Source organism: Benincasa hispida, chromosome 8 (genome assembly GCF_027475165.1).
Source record: "Benincasa hispida cultivar pf3 chromosome 8, pf3_genome.v1.1, whole genome shotgun sequence".
Lineage (NCBI taxonomy): Eukaryota > Viridiplantae > Streptophyta > Magnoliopsida > Cucurbitales > Cucurbitaceae > Benincasa > Benincasa hispida.
The window spans coordinates 61,709,298-61,728,122 of NC_143485.1; the positions used below are offsets into that span (position 1 = coordinate 61,709,298).

The window sequence follows — 18,825 nt, forward strand, 5'->3', positions numbered from 1 at the left end:
GAAATTAGGTTGTAATTTTCTAAGTGGCTTAATTTTGATGTTGAGGAGATACAAGTAATGGCATAAAAAATGATTGCTAAGCTTGAAAAATATTTGATTGTGATTCATGGTGTATTGACAATAGCTACATTATTAGATCCTAGATTTAAGATGAGATTGATCTAATTTTATTTTCCTCAACGTTCTATATCTACAATTAGTAGATCAGTAGATCTTCGACTTCAAGGCGGGATGGGAGTAGTAGTTCAACTTCTATAGTAGTAGTTCAACTTCTCTTGTTAATAGGAAAGATCGATATCTCAAGTTTGAAGAGTTTGTTAATAATGTTGAAAATGATATTGAAAATGTCAAATCAGAGTTGGATCATTATCTGTTACTTCTGAATATAATTCATGAAAATTGAAAATTTATTGGAAGTTTTGATGTTGCTAAAGTTTTAGAAAATGTTCTTGAGGATCGAGATCCACATGTAAGTTATAAATTCGTGTATTATTATTATTATTATTTTAATATTAATTTATATTAATATGTACAATATTTGTATTTTTTTCCAGGAAATCCCTTACAAAGTTGGATGAAATTTTATGAAATTCGTTGATGGCAACTTGGTTCGACTATGTTATTGTCATGTTGTTGTATCTTAAAAAAAAAACATTTTGTTCAGAAAAAATTACGACACGTTTGGCTTTGTCATGTTGTAACTTTTCTTTAAAATTATGGATGGATGTTTTTATTATTTAAGTTTAAGTTGAATTTTAATGAGAATAATTGATAGATTATGGATTGATGTTTTTAATAGAAAAATTAATAATATTCTATTGAAATTTGCACTAAGAAATGTTTTGTTTCAATTAAAATTACATTGGAAAAGTATATATTTGATTAAAATAAAATTTAAAAAAAAAAAAAAAACAAACAAACAAAGGGGGGAATTTTTCCCGCGATAAACCCAATCCCCGCCCCATTCTCCATAGAGAAATTCGCGGAAACAGGAAATGGTTTAGGGGGGTGGGTCCCCGTCCTATGGACATCTCTACTTGTATTTATGAAAGTAGGCGGGTGAGATATGGTCAAATGTACTGAATCAAACTCTTTACACGAAGGCTAATAATTTTCAAGCGAGTTGTCCTCGATTACCTCGACATATCTCTCAAAGGTTGAAATAAATTGATAAACTCATTAGGGGAAAAATGCGAGAGAAACCCTTTGATTTTATATATATTTATGAACCTCAAACAACCATATATATATATGTAAGGCCAAGGGAGAAAACTCTCACAACAAACTCACGCACACAAGGGAAATCCATCGAGATATCTGGAACGGAATACAAACACAATATTTGACAATCAATAAATCAGAAGAATCAACCTGATAATCTAAACAAATTAGCTACCAACCTCTTGTTAAATGGGCTTGGGCCTTACATCTCAATGGCCTACCTCAACACTATCCATCTCCGATATTGATATGAGTATACAAACCCAAGCAAATGACAATACGAAGGGTCATATAAATAAGTATACTCTATTACCTGTAGTAGTATGCAAGGAATTGGAGTTGCAACCCTATTCAACATTTGTCTTTGTTGAGTTAGGCATCAGAGTATGTTGGTCACCTTACTACATCAATGCACATCTTCTCTAGGTCTAGGCTCAACTAAAAACTATTCATGTGACGAGAGAAACCAGTTAACATGTATTCCGGTTGAGATCGAAGATTCGATATATATATATATATATATAGAATGCCTTGAATCTGTTAATGGGCGCTTTGAACAACTCAATAAGGGGTCTCGTTGAATTTGTATTTAGCATATTTATTTATTTATGATTATTTACAATTATGACTCTAGAGTTTAGAGAAGTATACTCTATAAACTCTGTATTCCTTAATTGTCAATTTCGTCTCTCTCACATATATATATATGAAGTATTCTAACAAAAGGAGGCATAAGTAAATGAAGTAATAACTTGTTCATATATATGCGGAAGAAATTACAAAAAGAGAAAACAGATATGAATTATATGTATGGATGATGGGAAATTTTATTGGTCGAAAGCTTAAAAAAGAAGACAAGAAAACAGACAAGGAAAGTGAAATTAAAATGAAGAAAATCTAACAAGTCAAATTATTTCCCGGAGCAACGCCGAGTTGATCACAATACTGAGTATAGAACTGGACTCGTCGTTGAACGGTGGCATTGTTAGCACCATCACATTCGAGGGCGCCATTGATGGCTCGAATGGTGGCGCCGAAGCCCTGGTTAATGACCGGCCTCACAAAGTTCATCCAGTACCACAGCGCCGTCTTGAACGACACCACCGGGTCGGTGGCCACGATTTCAGGGTTGTTTAGGCCGTCGAAGCCAATGTTTTCCCCGGCCGGGCCATAGTTGAAGTTCCAAGAAAGTTGGATTGGCCCTCTCCCGAAATACCCTTTGCTTGGGTTGCATGGATATTGAGTGTTTTCTTCGTCGCAATAGTCCTTTGTTGCTCCATCTATTTCTTCTATGAAGCACAAATCTGTTGTACAATACAATTCTAAGTTACAATCTTTTTGCTTCTCTAATATTCTCTAATATGTAAATTCATAAATACTGAATTAAAATCTTAATGTAGGTATAGAATTTGATTGGGTTACATTACAATTAATAGAGTCTATAAACCTTGGAATTTCTTGGAATTTGTGTTTATTTGGTTGTTTAACTTTTCAAAAGTGTCATTTTAGTATTTAAGTTTTTTAATTTTTTAATATTCACGGAATTTGAAAGTTTAGGATTTCATTTGAGATAAGTTTAATCTATATCTAATAGATCAATTAGTTTTTTTTTTAAAAAATTGAATAGTAAAGTACTTAATAGGTACAAAATTGAAAGTTAACTTTTAAAAATTTAAAGTGATTAAATATACACATTTCAAAGTTTATGAATTAAAGTTATAATAATGAATTAAAGTTATAATAATTTAGATTGCAGTTGATAACTATTTAATTCTTAATTTTAAGTTTTTAATAAAAATTATGTTTGTTTTCTTACTGTTTCATCTTTCTTAACTAAACTCACTTAATGAAATTCCAAAAACAGACACAATTTTTTTTAAAAAAAATAATAATAAAACTTGATTTGGTTTTTTTAAAACTTTCAGAAATTAAAAATTAAATAGTTAGAAAGAATGTTGATATGCTTAATTTTCATAAATTAAAAATATAAAATCAAATAGTTATCCAATGAATCTTAACCATTTAATTGTATTTCATTAGATATGTTTTAAAATTCAGAGACTAAATGAGAGCAAATAAATTTAAGAGAGGAAGGAAAGAATTAAATGCTTACGTCCAGTCTCGTGAGTGACATGGCCAAAGAAGGCAGCGATTTCTCTTTTGGAATCGTCAACGGATCCAATTCTTCCAAATCGGTCAAACGATCGGAGGGCTTCAAGGAAAGTAGCTCTGCTGTAGAATCCCCGGCCGGCGCAACCGGCGTCCGCCTGGTTAATAATGCCGTTGAAAAATTCCTCCGTCACAAAATCCGCCACAACCACGTCGTTCACACTAGGAGTAAGTGGGGGAATATTGCACGGCCCTTCTCTGCATCCAGTCCCACAGAAATCTTCGCCGTTGCCGCAGAATCCAAACCTGCTGCAACACAACCCCGCCGCGCACCCGCAGTTCTGCGCTGCAGCTCCGGTGATGATTCCGATCAGAGCTACGGCGGTTATGAGCAGTGTCTTTTGCATGGCTACACCACCACCCATTTCTGTTTGATTAATTTGTTTTGAAAAGGAGAAGAGGAGAGAGGGTATTTATAGGGAGGAAAATTCTAAATGTAGTGTGTGGAAAGGGTATTTAAGTAATTTCATGTTTAAGGACTTGGACTTGGGATTGGATTTGGTTTGTGTTTATGTGTTTGTGGAGTGAACTTTGACTTGTCAAATGGTTTATTTTGGTCGTTTTTGTTGTCTCAATTATTGGATTAGTCAACGCGTTTGTTCTATGAGCATGATAATAGAAGATAACTTTCATGCTTGTTTGTTTAGTAGAGCCATAGTTGAGATTCAAATTATGGCTTTTTGGTCATTAACATACATTTTATATAAGTTCTGTTATGAAAAATCAATACACATATATACGTGATCTACTAACAGTGTGTCAGTTACGTTCACAAACAATATTATTAGAGAATATGTTTTCTGAATACACGGTGCCTCTAAAGTTAGAAAGTTTATATAATAGTTCTAAATCTTTGGGTCATAATCGTTCATAGAAAAATCAATCCTACAAATGAGTTCAAATTGATTTTATATTATAAGTCAAATTGGTAATAAATAATCAACAAAGCATCTCTATAAACTATATTTTCTCCGATTACACAATGTGTTCTCATTTGAAAAAGATTGGAGCACCCAAAAGTGACTTTTCTAGATCAATATTGAAATTCATGCAATAATTTATAATACTGAAATGATGATGTTATTAGTACTTGGACATAAAAGACCATCTCTCTAGATGGATCAACTTCCATTTTGCATATGTGTTTAAATTTTTCATGGGTAATATTTGATACACCGATCTTTGTGTATTATATAAAAAAAAATATTTGGAATGATAGAATTGTTCTTAACTCATTACTTTCAATATCATTAAATTAAGTCATAAACTTTAATAAGTGTTGCAATTTTCACTCTCAATTCAATTTTCAATAATCCACTACTAATAGAGAGCTTATTTAAACAATATTTTAAGTGCGAATTTATTCAAAGGTTAAATTATAATATTTAAAAAAATTTAAGATTAAAATTGTAGTTTCAATGTGGATGTAGTTGACTTGGGTTGTAGGCACCCATTATGAGATGGCATTGAGGCGAAGAATAGTCAGTCAAATCCTACCTCCTTCCACAAAATTGAAAGCAATGGTTTTGAAAAGGCTTCGGTCAATATTTCTTTTTAAAAGAAAAGTCATTAAACCCTCCACTCAAGAGGCAAAGGAGGAATAATGTCATTGTTCATAACATCTAAAACCCATCTAGAGAAACAAGAAATTCCAACCCCTCCAATCAACTTTTTGAAATAGAAGAAACAAAAGGATCAAAAGCAGACAGAAAGTCAACAGCCTAACGAGCAATATAATGAACGGCTTGATTTTAAATACGATGATAAAATAGTCATTATTTTTTTTAATACAACAATTATAAAACGAGACATTAAATCTTTGACTTCTAAAAAAAATCATACGTTAATATTACATTAAACTAATCTCACTCTCGCTTTACAAAAGTCTCAATTTAATTCAATAATGCATTTTTTAAATGTGGAGCATATTTCGATAAAATCAAATATTAATGAATCTTTTATTTTATTTATTTATTTTATTAATACTTTTATCCATATTTTCATCTAACACCATCGAGATTTTAAAGATGGTAGTTGGTTTTAGCACAATAGAAGAGGATGGGATACACTCTATGCCAGTAATAATTAATGTGTCACGTTAATATTTCAATGATATTTTAACAACATGGAAAGTTTTTTTTTTTCATTACATATATATACACTCTATGCCAGTAATATTTTTATGATATTAACATGGAAAGTTTTCTTTTTCGTAACCTTTGTGCAGAGAACTATATAACTAATAAAAATACATGGACAAGAGTGAAATCAAGTTTAAGAGTATTGTATAATTGATATTTAGAAAAATAATTGAGTGGATGAATGAGATCAAATAAGCAAAATAAAAGTATGAGAAATATGAGGAGGGAAATATCTTACAAAATTTATTTCACCAAACCAATGATTCAACTAATTCAAATAACTAAATATGATTGATCATGTATATTGCGGGTCTCCATAAACTTAACCCCTAGTCCTCTTTTCTTGGTCTGACCTCGCTTTCTAAGTTAGTCTAGTTAAACCAATGTGGTGTCGAACTTATCATACTCTGATATGCCTAAATTAATATAGAGTGTACAGTTCAATTAAACACACAAAAATATGATCAGAGCTCTCCTTTGGAGATTACTTATTCTTCCTATTTAGGATCATCGCATAGTGGTATTTATAATCTCTTCCTCTGACATGTGCATGTGGTTAAATTAATCATGATGATGTCAATGATAGTTTTGTAGGGATCAAAGCTCTAATGCAACGGAAGAAAATAGGATCATACTCGAAATTAATTTAAGAATTCGTGAAATACCAATACACTAGGAAAAGCCAGAATATTACAGAGGCCACAAAAAAACACAGCCTACTGTATTATTAATCTTAGGTTAAGCATGCATTAGAAAATAAATTCTACTGAGAAAAGGGAAAGAATACTTACTTTTGTAGAACCGAATGAAAATCACAAAAGGGCTTCCTTCCTATTCTCTGATAACTTTCGGTATAATGGTTTGTGGATTTTTGGGGGAGAAAAATATTTGTTCACAGAGCGTCTCTGTGTTTCAATCGTCAAAAATCACCTGTGTTCTTCAAATTTTGCAGGATTATAATCAAAGGAGAGAGAGAAAGAAACGTGGAAGTCATTAATTTAATTTTAATTTTAAAATTAGATCAATTAATTTAATAATTAAATAAATCTTATTTAATTAATGATTTCATTTAAATCATATTTAAATGAAACATATCTCACATAACCTATAGTTTAATTCAATTAATCAAATTAAATTAAATTAAATTAAATTAAATTAAATTAATTACCAAATTAAATATCAAATATATCTGTTCACACGAGGTTTCTGAAGAAACTTGTTTCGTGGAGTTGAACTTGAGTAGGTATTGGTGTTGGTGTTGATTTGATGCAATGTGGTTCGATCTCTAGTACTTGATCCTCTGATTCTCTCTCGATTAAATGAATGTTCTTGATTGAAGAAGAAAAGCACTGAATGTTCTTGAAATAGAAGTCTTATAAAAGTCTTTGTGTCTTCTAGGAGCTTCAGGAGTCTCAGAAGTCTTCTGTTTATTAGTAATCGGAGATCAAAAAGAAGATTCGAAATTTTGTGAACAATGCAGAGTCGAATTTGTTGATTCTCGGATACGAAGATATCAAATGGGCTATACAAAAGACTCTTTGACTTCTTTCCCCCCTCAAATTGATAGGGGTAGGAATTCCTAGAAAAGTCTCGAAGGTCATTTTGTCATCAGTGGAGAAGAAGCGGTTTCTTCATTCTTTAGATAGCAAGCAGCGCGAGAGCTCTGAACTTTCATTATGGTCTTTAGTTCCAGTCGAATCGCGAGCTTTGTAATGTTTGTGCTTTCTTGGTTTGCTAGTATAGTTAGTCTGTTGTTTGTTTATTTTCTTTTTTCAAATGATTGTTATAGTACGTGTGACCCGCCTGCTAGGGAAACTGGCTATTGGATTCGTGCCCAGCGCACCTCTTTGAGCTCTCTGAAATTGCTTATCCGCTTGGAGTAGTCTTTAGGCCTGTTGATCATTTGGATCAGCCTATGAGCTTTTTTTAGTTTGAAGAGATTGAATTTTCAGCTTATAGGTTGTGAAGATACAGTCAGTTTGTTAAAGTCTTCTAATCTTCAAACCTTCAGATAGTTTAGATCTTCAGTTCTTTAGAATTTCAGTGTTTTAGTCTTCGAAACTTTGAGAATCTTCAGTCTTCAGCACTTGAGAGCTTGAGAGCGTGGGGTTTCAAGAATTAAGAGCTTCAGTACTTAGATCTTGAGAGCTTAAATCTTCAAAGTTTTGATATGTCTTCTGATCTTCACACTTTGATATGTCTTCTGATCTTCAGAGCTTTGAAAGAGTTGTGTTCTTTAGATCCTCAGAGCTTCAGATCTTCAGAGAGCTTTGGCTTTTAATTCTTCCAACCTCCCCCGATTGAAGAGATAAGGCCTCTATTTATAGAGGTTTCTCATGAGCCTCACATGGGATTGGGCCTAATTATTTCACTAGGCCAAAATTGGATTTGGGCTAAAGTTGGACTTGGGCCCATTTGTTGTTGGATCGAAATACTGGGCTTGAGCTTAATCGTTAATTTAGCCCAAAATTTCATCATGGTTTTGAATTGGGGTGGGCCCGAGCGACTTTAATTACTCAGCCCAATCCAGTTTATAATTTTTTCAATATGCTTGGGCTTTCATTGATGATATGGTAACTCGTAATTTGCTAAAATTTCTCATTTAATAAATGTCCCTTTTTGAGATTTATGCAAGTATATGAGTGGATGAACCTCGAAAAATATAAAGTTGGAATCAAAATCCAAATATATATGTTCTTGAATTTGACCTCAATTGATGTGTCAGTCAAACCATGAATTTAGTACATAAGTTTAACTAGACTTTTGGAATAAGCTTTGGAATATGGCCAAAATTTAATTTGAGATTTTATCCCAATTTGATTTGGATTGACGGTAAAAGCTTAACTTGGTTTTACCCCAATTTGATGTGGATTGAGGATAAAAACTAACTTGACTTGAATTTAAGATAAAATTTGGAATATGACCAAATTTTAATTTGAGATTTTATCCCAATTTGATTTGGATTTGAGATAAAATTTGGAATATACCCAAATTTTAATAAGGAATCAATTGAGATTTTTTTCCTTACCCACAACATTTTGATTGAAGATAAAAACTCAAGATTGAATAACTTGAATATGGAATAAAATTTAAATTTTGGAATATGACAAAATTTTAATTTGTGATGAGTTTAGTTCTTTCCCACAATTTGATTTGGAAATAAAGATAGCAACCTAAATTTTGATTAATTTGATAAAAAAAATTGAAAGATGCCCAAATTTGAATTTTACATCAATTTAAGATTTTATCCTTTAATTTAATTTGACTCGAGAATAAAAGTCTAAATTTGGATGATTTACATTTAGGATAAATTTTGGAATATGTCCAAATTTTAATTTGAGATTTTATTTACATTTTAATCTCAAATTGAACAGTTTGATTTTGAATAAAATTTGTTAATTTAAGGAAAAAATTTTGAGTTTTATCTCCAATTTAATTTGATATCGTCAGTCGTGCTTGTGCTAATCGTCATGGGGGGCCCCGGAAAGGCTTACAACTCCCCCATTTGATCAACCTAGGGACAACCCTGGAAATGTCTACCTATTGTATGTCGCTTGATCCCACTTTGAAGATGAGGTAGATATCCCATCAAGCTTTGAAGATGGGGAGAATATGCCATCAAACTTTTGAGTGGAGTCAGGTTGATCGGAGTCGATCTCACATATGAGGCGGAGTCAAACGGGCCAGAGTTGTCTTCACATATGAGGTGAAGTTAGGCAGACCAAACTTGATCTCGCATATGAGGTGGAACTACACCAACATTTTTGGAGAGAAAGCGAAGCTGCACCAACATTTTGAAGAGAGGGTGAAGTTATACCAATCTTTTGGAGAACGAACAAATTTGCACCGACATGAATTGTGAAGATGAAGCAAAGCCAAACCAGTCTTGGGAGATGAAGCAAGCTACATCAGACTTGGGAAATCAAGCGAGCCACGCCAGCCTTTGGAGATGAAGCGAGCCATGTCAGACTTTGGAGATGAAGCTAAGTCGCACCATTAGTTTGGAGATGAAACGAAGCCACACCACGAATTTAGAGATGAAGCAAAGTCGTGTCATGACCCATGCACATTGACCATGAACTTGAAGATGGAACGGAGCCATGCACATCGACCTTGAACTTGAAGATGGAGTGGAGCCACACGTACCGACCTTGAACTTGAAGATGGAGCGAAGCTAGACATATCGACTTTGAACTTGAAGATAGAAGCGGAGCCATGCACACCAATCTTAAACTTGAAAATGGAAGCGGAGCCATGCACACCGATGTTGAACTTGAAGATGGAAGCGAAGCCATGCACACCGATCTTGAACTTGAAGATGGAACGGGCCATATACGCCGATCTTGAACTTAAAAATGGAGAAGCATTGACGGAGCTGCTAAACTTGAAGATGGAGGAGCATCGACGGAGCCTCTAAACTTAAAGATGGAGAAGCATCGGCGAGACCTTCGCGCTTGAGTTTGACAAAGCATCAACAAATTCTCCTCATTTAAGTTTGACGAAACATCGGCGAATGCTCCGCCTTTGAGTTTGATAAAGCATCGATGAATCATCGGCATTTGAGCTTGACAAAGCATAAGCCAATCCTCTACACTTGAGTTTGATGAAGCACCAATGAATCTTTGGCAGTAGGCTTGACTTTGTGACTTTGAGCATGAAGATGGCATTGCAAATCCTCCAAACTTGGGCATGAAGATGGAGCATCAATGAAACCTCTGAACTTGAAGATGGAGAAGTATCGATGAAGCCTCTGAACTTGAAGATGAAGGAACATCAACGAAGCCTTCGAATTTGTAAATGGGCATCAAAGAAGCCTCTAAACTTGAAGATAGAGGAAATTCGACGAAGCTTCTAAACTTAAAGATGGAGGAAAATCGACGAAGCCTCTAAACTTTAAGATGGACGGGCATGCAATCCAGCCATTGAACTTGGAAACGGAGAAGCAACGGTGCAACCATCGAATAAGAAGATGGAGAGGCATTAATGCAACCATCAAAGTTAGAGTTGTAGAAGCAATAGTGCAACCTTCGAACTTGGAAATGGGGAAGCAGCAGTGCGACCATCAAATTTGGAGATGGAGAAACAGCGATGCAACCATTAAAGTAGCTGTCTGATCCTCGAACTTGGAGATGAAGAAACAGTAGGGCCAACACCTATGTAGAGGAGGCAGAACAGCAACAACTTTTAGTGAAGGAGCGAAGCTACAAGGAATAATATTTTTTAGGGGAAGCAGGGAAGTCGCACCAAACTTGAACTTTGAAGAGGAAGAAATGAAACATCCAAATTTGGCTTCAAAGAGGAAACGGTGAAGCCTCCAAACTTGACTTCGAAGAGGAAGTGAAGCGTCATTCCAAGTGTGTGTTTTTAATTTACTGTGTTAGCTTCTTAAAGGGATGAACATCTTCAATTTGTTGTGATGCCCTCAACAGGGATGAATATCTTCAATCTGTCATGTAGCGCCATAGGTAGGGTGATTGTGGTACCCCTTTTTTTATGGATTGAACTTAAATTTCTTTAAGTTGCCTATGTACTCTTGAAGAAAGGGATCAAGTCATGACATAGTTCAAATGTTTTTTTTTTTGCTGGACTAAACTTGAAGTTTCTATCAAGCTGCCTATGTATCCTTTACAATGACAGGGATCAGGTCATAACGTAGTTCAATATATATATATTTATTTATATTTATATATTGTCGTTCACCTTTTAAGTTCATGCGGGCCAGGAGCAACATGCAGTTTAGGCTCTTGCGATGAGGAACTTCTACATTTAAATTTCAGAAGCTCTAATTTCATCATGATTTTGATCATCCTTTTCATTTGTAGGATTCATCAATATGATGAGTTTTGGCTTCACCATCAAGGAACCTTTTGTATTTATATTAATAGACAACTTTCTCTTCATGCATGAAGAGACACGACTGTGAATCTTCTCACCATTGTTTTCTTCATGAAATGATGTTGCCTTCAAGATTTTCATCCTTCCTTTATGTTGATCACTTGTTGTCTTGAGACAATCAAAAGCAGATGTTGAAGGTCTATCTTTTTTTTATGTGGTTATACTTAGCCTTTTGAAGATTGAAATTCGAGTACAAGAAGTCATTGGACATTGGTTTCCTTCTTCTATCGTGGCCATACTCAATATTTGAAAGATTGAAGATCGAGTAGTTGAAGGCTTGATACGATTGAAGACAGAAACTCTTTGCTCCCTTTCTTTTGAGTCATCGATTTCTTCAGTAGTTATATGATTGTTGTCGACTTCCGCTATGCTGACAACGTGACATGCAATAACTTCTGATACTTCATCTAGATGATTATCGAGGAAGCTTCTTGAGAGAAATTCTGTCAAAGTTACCGGTCGTCGAAGTTTAAAGAAGTCATTGTCTTTTTTTTTTTAGTAGACTTAGGCTTCCATGCCATGTTTTTGCTTTTCTTTTTATGAGTCTTGTTCCTTCTTTTATAGCTTTGATAGGAGCGCAACTCTTTCTGGGTAGAATTTGGTTGTCTTCTCTTTCGACGAGTTACAAGGATCTACCCTTTGTCGTTATCTTCAATAAGCTCATCTTTCTTCTGAGAGTTTGTCTTTTGAATCTCTTGTTAGAACCGAACAACTATAGGCTTGAAGGCTCCAAACTAAATCATGCTTTCTCTTTGATCATAAGATGCAGACGGTGTTGGAACACTTGAAGTCGTCACTATTGTGGTGTGATTTTTTTGAGCTACTTCATCCAAATCTAGCTCAATTTTCTTTCACGAGCTAACTTTAGATCAGCTTCTTCAACACGAAGCACATTTCAACTAGGTGACTAATGACCCGATAATACTTGCAATATTTAGGATCATCTACTTTTCTTGCTTGTTCTGGGCGTTTGCATTTCAGTAGCTGAATAAGTTGCATCTCTAGTAGTTGCTCCAGTAAGGGAATGGATAAACCTTATCATGTCTTTCTTTATGAGTTGGACGATGATTCTCGCCCTCATTGTGCCTTCTTTCAAATTTTGTTTGTTTTTCTTTGGAGGAAAATTTCAGCGGGGTCATATAAACGACCATAGATTCTTTTATGGCACTACTCACGATCTCTTCAATGCCCTTGATTTCTTCTTTATCATTTCTCTCTTTACGGACTAGGAAATTTTTAGTTCCCCTGTTGGCGATGCTCAATTCCATATCATGAGCGTGTGTTGCTAACTCCTCAAATGTACGAGGCTTTATCCCTTCCAGAATGTAGAGAAGTTTCCAGTGCATGCCTTGGGTGCACATCCCCTATGCGGATAATTCAGTAAGTCTATCTTTGCAATCCAAACTTAAAGCTCTCCTGATCGGATCTCCCTTCCGCTGTTTGGTATTTGCCCATTCTATCATGTAACAGTGCGGCCTTGTGCTATAGAAGTAGTTGAGAAATTCTCTTTCCAATTGTTTCCAACTGTCAATTACTTTCAACTCTAGATCAGTATACCAATCGAAAGTATTTCCTTTCAAGGTATGGATGAACTGCTTTACTAGCTGGTCTTCTTTGGTTCCTGCATTTTCGCAGGTTTCAATAAAGTGAGCAACATGTGTGTTTTGGATTGCCCTTTCCATCGAACCGCTGGAACTTTGGAGGTTGATGCCTAGTTGACATTCTCAGGTTATCGATTCTTTTGGTGTACGTCTTGGAGTACAAAAAATAATTTCGCGACGGTTCTCTATACTAAGCTCTTATGGAGCTTGTGATCATATCCTGCAGCTGTTGAACTAACAGGGAGGCAACAGAGGTGGATTGTGGTGGCTGATTTTCTTGCAACACGATTTTCTCTTTATCAGTTGCTTTGACGGCATGTGTCTAGCTTTATTCAGTAGCCTCTCAAGACTGCATCTGCTTTCTCAAGGCGGTGATCTTATGATTTTTCTCCTCAACGGTTTTGATCAGGAAATTTATCTTCCTTTCCATTTCCGCCATGGCTTCCTCAGCTGTTAAATCTGCCATCATGATAGAAATCACCTCTGGTGTGATTCTCTTTTCGACTTGTTGGGGGCAGAAGCAGAGCTGTCAAACAAGGGATTCTCCTGATGACAATCCCGCCTTTAGGGGACTCTATCATCTGCCTTAGGATGTCGTACGCGTCGACGGAACCTTGCTTCTCTTGCATAACTTCCTTTAAATAGCTTCGGGTGATAGGTCCCATGTAGGAAACACTTACAGAGGATGCTCTGGATGCGGCTTTCCTAGATGCCATTGAGTTGCTTGGATGTAGATGGAGGTAGAGACGTCCCATTGGGCGTGCTAATTTGTTCACATAAGGTTTCCGGAGAAACTTGTTTCGTGGAATTGAACTTGAGTATGTGTTGGTGTTGATGTTGATTTGATGTGATGTGGTTCGATTTCTAGTACTTGATCCTATGATTCTCGCTCGGTTGAATGGATGTGCTTGACTTGAAGAAGAAAAATACCGAACATTTTTTATGTAGAAGTCTTGGAAAGTTTTTGTGTCTCCAAGGAGCTTCAGGAGTCTCAAGAGTCTCCTGCTTATTGGAGAATTCGTTCCGGACTCTCTGAATGTATAATTGCTAACTCGCTTGGAGTAGTCTTCAGGCCTGTTGATCATTTTGGATTGGCCTGTGAGCTTTTCCTTAAGTTTGAGGAGATTGAATCTTCAGCTTATAAGTTGTGAAGATACAGTCAGTTTGTTGAAGTCTTCTAATCTTTAAACCTTCACATAGTTTAGATCTTCAGTTCTTTAGAATTTGAGTGTTTTAGTCTTCAAAACTTTGAGAAGCTTTGGTCTTCAACACTTGAGAGCTTGAGAGCGTTGAGTTTCAAGAATTAAGAACTTCTATACTTGATTCTTGGGAGCTTATATCTTCAGAGCTTTTATGTCTTCTGATCTTCAGAGCTTTAGTATGTCTTCTGATCTTCACAGCCTTGATATGTCTTCTGATATTCACAGCTGTAGTATATCTTCTGATCTTTAGAGCTTTGAAGAAGTTTTGTTCTTCAGATCCTCAGAGCTTCAGAACTTTAAATCTTCAGAGAGCTTTGGCCTTTAATTTTTTCAACCTCCCCAAATGAAGAGATAAAGCCCCTATTTATAGAGGTTTTTAATGAGCCTTACATGGGCTTGAGCCTAATTATTTATTAGGCCCAAATTGGGTTTGGGCTAAAGTTGGACTTGAGCTCATTTGTTGTTGGACTGAAATACCGGGCTTGAACTTAATCTTTAATTTAGCCCAAAATTTTACCATGAGTTTGAATTGTGTTGGGCCCAAGCGACTTTAATTACTTGGCCCAATCCAGCTTATAATTTTTTCAATATGCTCGGACTTTCATTGATGATGTGGCAACTCATGATTCACCGAAATTTCTCATTCAACAAATGTCCCTTTCGAGATTTATGCACGTATATGGTTGGATGAATCTCGAAAAATATAAAGTTAGAATCAAAATCCAAATATATCTATTCTTGAATTTGACCTTAATTGATGTGTCAGTCAAACCATGAATTTAGACAGAAGTTTAACTAGAATTTTGGAATATGGCAAAAAATTAATTTGAGATTTTACCCTAATTTTATTTGGATTGAGGGTAAAAGCTGCTAAACTTGACTTGAATTTGAGATAAAATTTGGAATATCACCAAATTTTAATTTGAGATTTTATCCCAATTTTATTTTGATTTGAGATAAAATTTGGAATATATCCAAAGTTTAAAAGGGACCGATTGAGGTTTTTTTCTCTTATCCGCAATTTATTTTGATTAAAGATAAAAACTAAATTTGAATAACTTGAATATGGAATAAAATTTAAAATTTGGAATATGACAATATTTTAATTTGTGATGAATTTTAAATCTTTCCCACAATTTGATTTGGAAATAGAGATAAGAACCTAAATTTAGATTAATTTGATTAAAAAAAAATGGAAGATGCCCAAATTTGAATTTTACATCCATTAAAGGTTTTATCTTTAATTTAATTTGACTCGAGAATAAAAGTCTAAATTTGGATGATTTAGATTTAGGATAAAATTTTGAATACGTCCCAATTTTAATTTGAGATTTTATTTACAGTTTAATCTCAAATTGAACAATTTGATTTTGAATAAAATTTGTAATATGACCAAATTTTAATTTAAGGAAAAATTTATTGAGTTTTATCTCCAATTTAATTTGGCTAGGAGAAAAAGTTTACAACTTTGAATTTAGTATGAAATTTGGAATATGACCAAATTTTTAATTTAAGAAAAAAAATCAAAATTTATCCCCAAATTAATTTGATTTTGAAAATCTAATAAAATTAAATTAAATAGGAAATTTGTTTAATTTAATATTTTTTTAATTTAATTTGAAATTAGAATAGAATTAAATTAAGAAATCTAATAAAAATTTAATATTTTAAATCAAATCTTTATTTGATTTGAATTTCCTAATTTGTTATATAAACTTAGACCTCTATAAACCCCTTCATTATCCTCATCCCTTCTTCTTCTACATTTTTTCTTTCTCATTTTCTTTTTCTTCCAACGTTTTCTTTATTCTTCTCTTTTTTATTTTCTTTCTTTCAATTTTCCTTCCTTTTTTTCGTCTTTTTCTTTCTTTCTTTCTTGTTTTTTTCTTCCTTTTCTTTTCCTTTTTCTAAGAATCTTTTTTTTTCTTCTTTTCTTTTCCTTTATTTTTAATATCTTTTATTTTTCCTCTTTTTTCTGAACTTTCCTACTTCTTTTTTATTCTTTCTTTTCAAATCTTTTCTTTTTCTTTTTTCTTTCTTTCCTATTTTTCCTTTTACGTTTTTTTCTTCTTTTTTTTTCTTTTTTTTTTTCTTTTATGACTTTTTTTTTGCATTTTTTTTATTCCTTTTAATTTTTCCATTTTTCCGTTCTTTCCTTCCTTCTTTTTTTCTTATTATCTTTTTTAACTTTAATTGAAACTCTATTTTTTTACTAACTTGTCTCCTTACTTTTTTACAAGAAACAAAGTTATTCGCAACTCGCACTCGAGGGGATTTTTTTGTGCTTTGCTAACTTTCGCATACCTCTACAAAAGGTGGATTTTACATGACTGCCACCTTGACACACATAGGGATGACCTCGGAAAGGTCTACCTATTGTATTGTCATTTGTGCTCATGCTTCTTGATCTTCATGGGGGCCCCAAAAAGGCTTACAATTCCCCAATTCGATCAACCTAGGGATGAACCCAGAAAGGTCTACCTATTGCATCGTCGCTCGTGCTCGTGCTTCCCGATCGTCATGGGGGGCTCTCGGAAAAGCTTACAACTCCCTCATTCGATCAACCTAAGGACAACCCTGGAAAGGTCTACCTATTGTATCGCTGCTCGTGTTCTTCCTTCTTAGTCGTCATGGGGGTATCGAAAAGCTTATAACTCCCCCATTCGATCAACCTAGGGACAACCCCGAAAAGGTCTGCCTATTGTATCGCCGCTCGTGCTTATGCTTCCTGATCATCATGGGGCCCTGGAAAGGCTTACAACTCCCCCATTCGATCAACCTAAGGATGACCTCGGAAAGGTTTACCTATTGTATCGTCGCTTGATCCGACTTTGAAGATGAGACAGATATGCCATAAAGCTTTGAAGATGGGGAAAATATGTCATCAAGCTTTTGAGTGGAGTCAGGTTGGCCGAAGTCGATCTTGTATATGAGGTGGAGCCAAACGAACCAAAGTTGTCCTCGTATATGAGGTGGAGCTAGGCAGACCAAACTTGATCTCATATATGAGGTGGAACCACACCAACATTTTTAGAGAGAAAATGAAGTTGTACCAGCAATTTGGAGAAAAGGGTGAAGTTGTACCAACCTTTTGGAGAAGGAGCAAAGTTGCACCTACATGAATTGTGAAGATGAAGAGGAACCACGCCATTCTTGGGAGATGAAGTAAGCTACATCAGACTTGGGAGATGAAGCGATCCACGCCAGCCTTGGGAGATGAAGTGAGCCATGTTAGACTTTGGAGACGAAGTTAAGTCGCGCCATTAGTTTGGAGATGAAGCAAAGCCACACCACGACTTTGAAGATAAAGCGAAGTCGCATCATGACTTCGTAGACGGAGATATTGAAGATGGAGCCGAGCCATGCACACCAACCATGAACTTGAAGATAGAGTGGAGCCATGCACACCGACCTTGATCTTGAAGATGGAATGGAGCCATGCACACCGATCTTGAACTTGAAGATGGAGTGGAGCTAGACACATTGATCTTGAACTTGAACATGAAAGCGAAGCCATGCACACCAATCTTAAACTTGAAGATGGAAGCGGAGCCATGCACACCAATCTTGAACTTGAAGATGGAAGCGGACCATGTACACCGATCTTGAACTTGAAAATGGAGAAGCATTGGCGGAGCCTCTGAACTTGAAGATGAAAGAGCATCGATGGAGCCTCTAAACTTAAAGATGGAGGAGCATCGATGGAGCCTCTGAACTTGCTACATTTATATAACACTTATACAACCAAACAATGAACCAAGCAAACATACTTTCATTCACCCTTATACTATAACGCTTATAATATAAAGATGATGTATGAATATGCTAACTGCATGCATAAATATAACTCTTATATTTCATGATGCATGCACATGATCTCTTGTAATTTCATCAAGCCATATTATAACACTTATAATACATGATGCATGAATAATTGCATAACCTAAGGTGGGTTTTAAATCTCTATGTCATACATTATGTCATATAAACAAACATACATCTCATGTATATTAAATAAAAATTGATGAACCGGGATAGTTTACCTTAAATTCTCAAAACCAAAGCTAACTATTACAAATAGCAAAGAGTCTCCGATTCAAATAGGCAAACTAGGTCTTGAACCATCCGAACACAAAGAAACATGTCTCCTTTGATCGCGTACCAAACTCCTTGTGATCGCCTACACAAAAGAGTAAACGCTTTACTCAATCGTTTACCAATGCTTCCAGAGCTAAACGATCGTGTACCTTGACCATGCGATGAAGCATGAAGCACATGATCGTGCAGCGTGCAACATACAATGCAAGCATTAAACGATCATATAAACGACAACGATGCGGTAAAGCACAATCGTCTAAATGATCACTAAGCGAAGACGAGGTATTGTATACTGGGTGATTGTGTAGTCAGTGACTATGTGATGAAGCATGTTAACTACACGATCGTTTAGTGCGTGCGCCTTTGATTAAACGATGAGCATCAAATGCTCCCACTCAATCGTTTACCTTTAGCGTCCACGCGATCGGGCAACCAACGCTACGCAATAAAGTAAATGTTTTACCCCATCGTTTAGCATATTCTACACGATTGTTTAGC

At 35.1% G+C, this 18,825-nt stretch overlaps 1 protein-coding gene across 1 annotated transcript; it reads right to left on the bottom strand.

Moving 5' to 3' along the window:
* Nucleotides 1-1,957: 1,957 nt before the first annotated feature.
* Nucleotides 1,958-3,793, bottom strand: LOC120083272 (endochitinase EP3-like). Its single transcript, XM_039038946.2, has 2 exons — nt 3,335-3,793; nt 1,958-2,525 (listed from the first exon to the last, which is right to left on the bottom strand). Exons 1-2 carry the CDS (start codon nt 3,753-3,755, stop codon nt 2,119-2,121), a joined length of 828 nt encoding a protein of 275 aa, XP_038894874.1. The 5' UTR covers nt 3,756-3,793; the 3' UTR covers nt 1,958-2,118.
* Between the last annotated feature and the right edge of the window lie 15,032 nt (nt 3,794-18,825).

What these genes read in the sequence shown, in the direction of transcription:
- LOC120083272 (XM_039038946.2), bottom strand. Translation starts at nt 3,755, where the DNA reads ATGGGTGGTGGTGTAGCCATGCAAAAGACACTGCTCATAACCGCCGTA. An exon ending in TGTCACTCACGAGACTGGAC is followed by an intron (nt 2,526 to 3,334) that starts GTAAGCATTTAA and finishes ATTGTACAACAG; the next exon opens with ATTTGTGCTTCATAGAAGAA.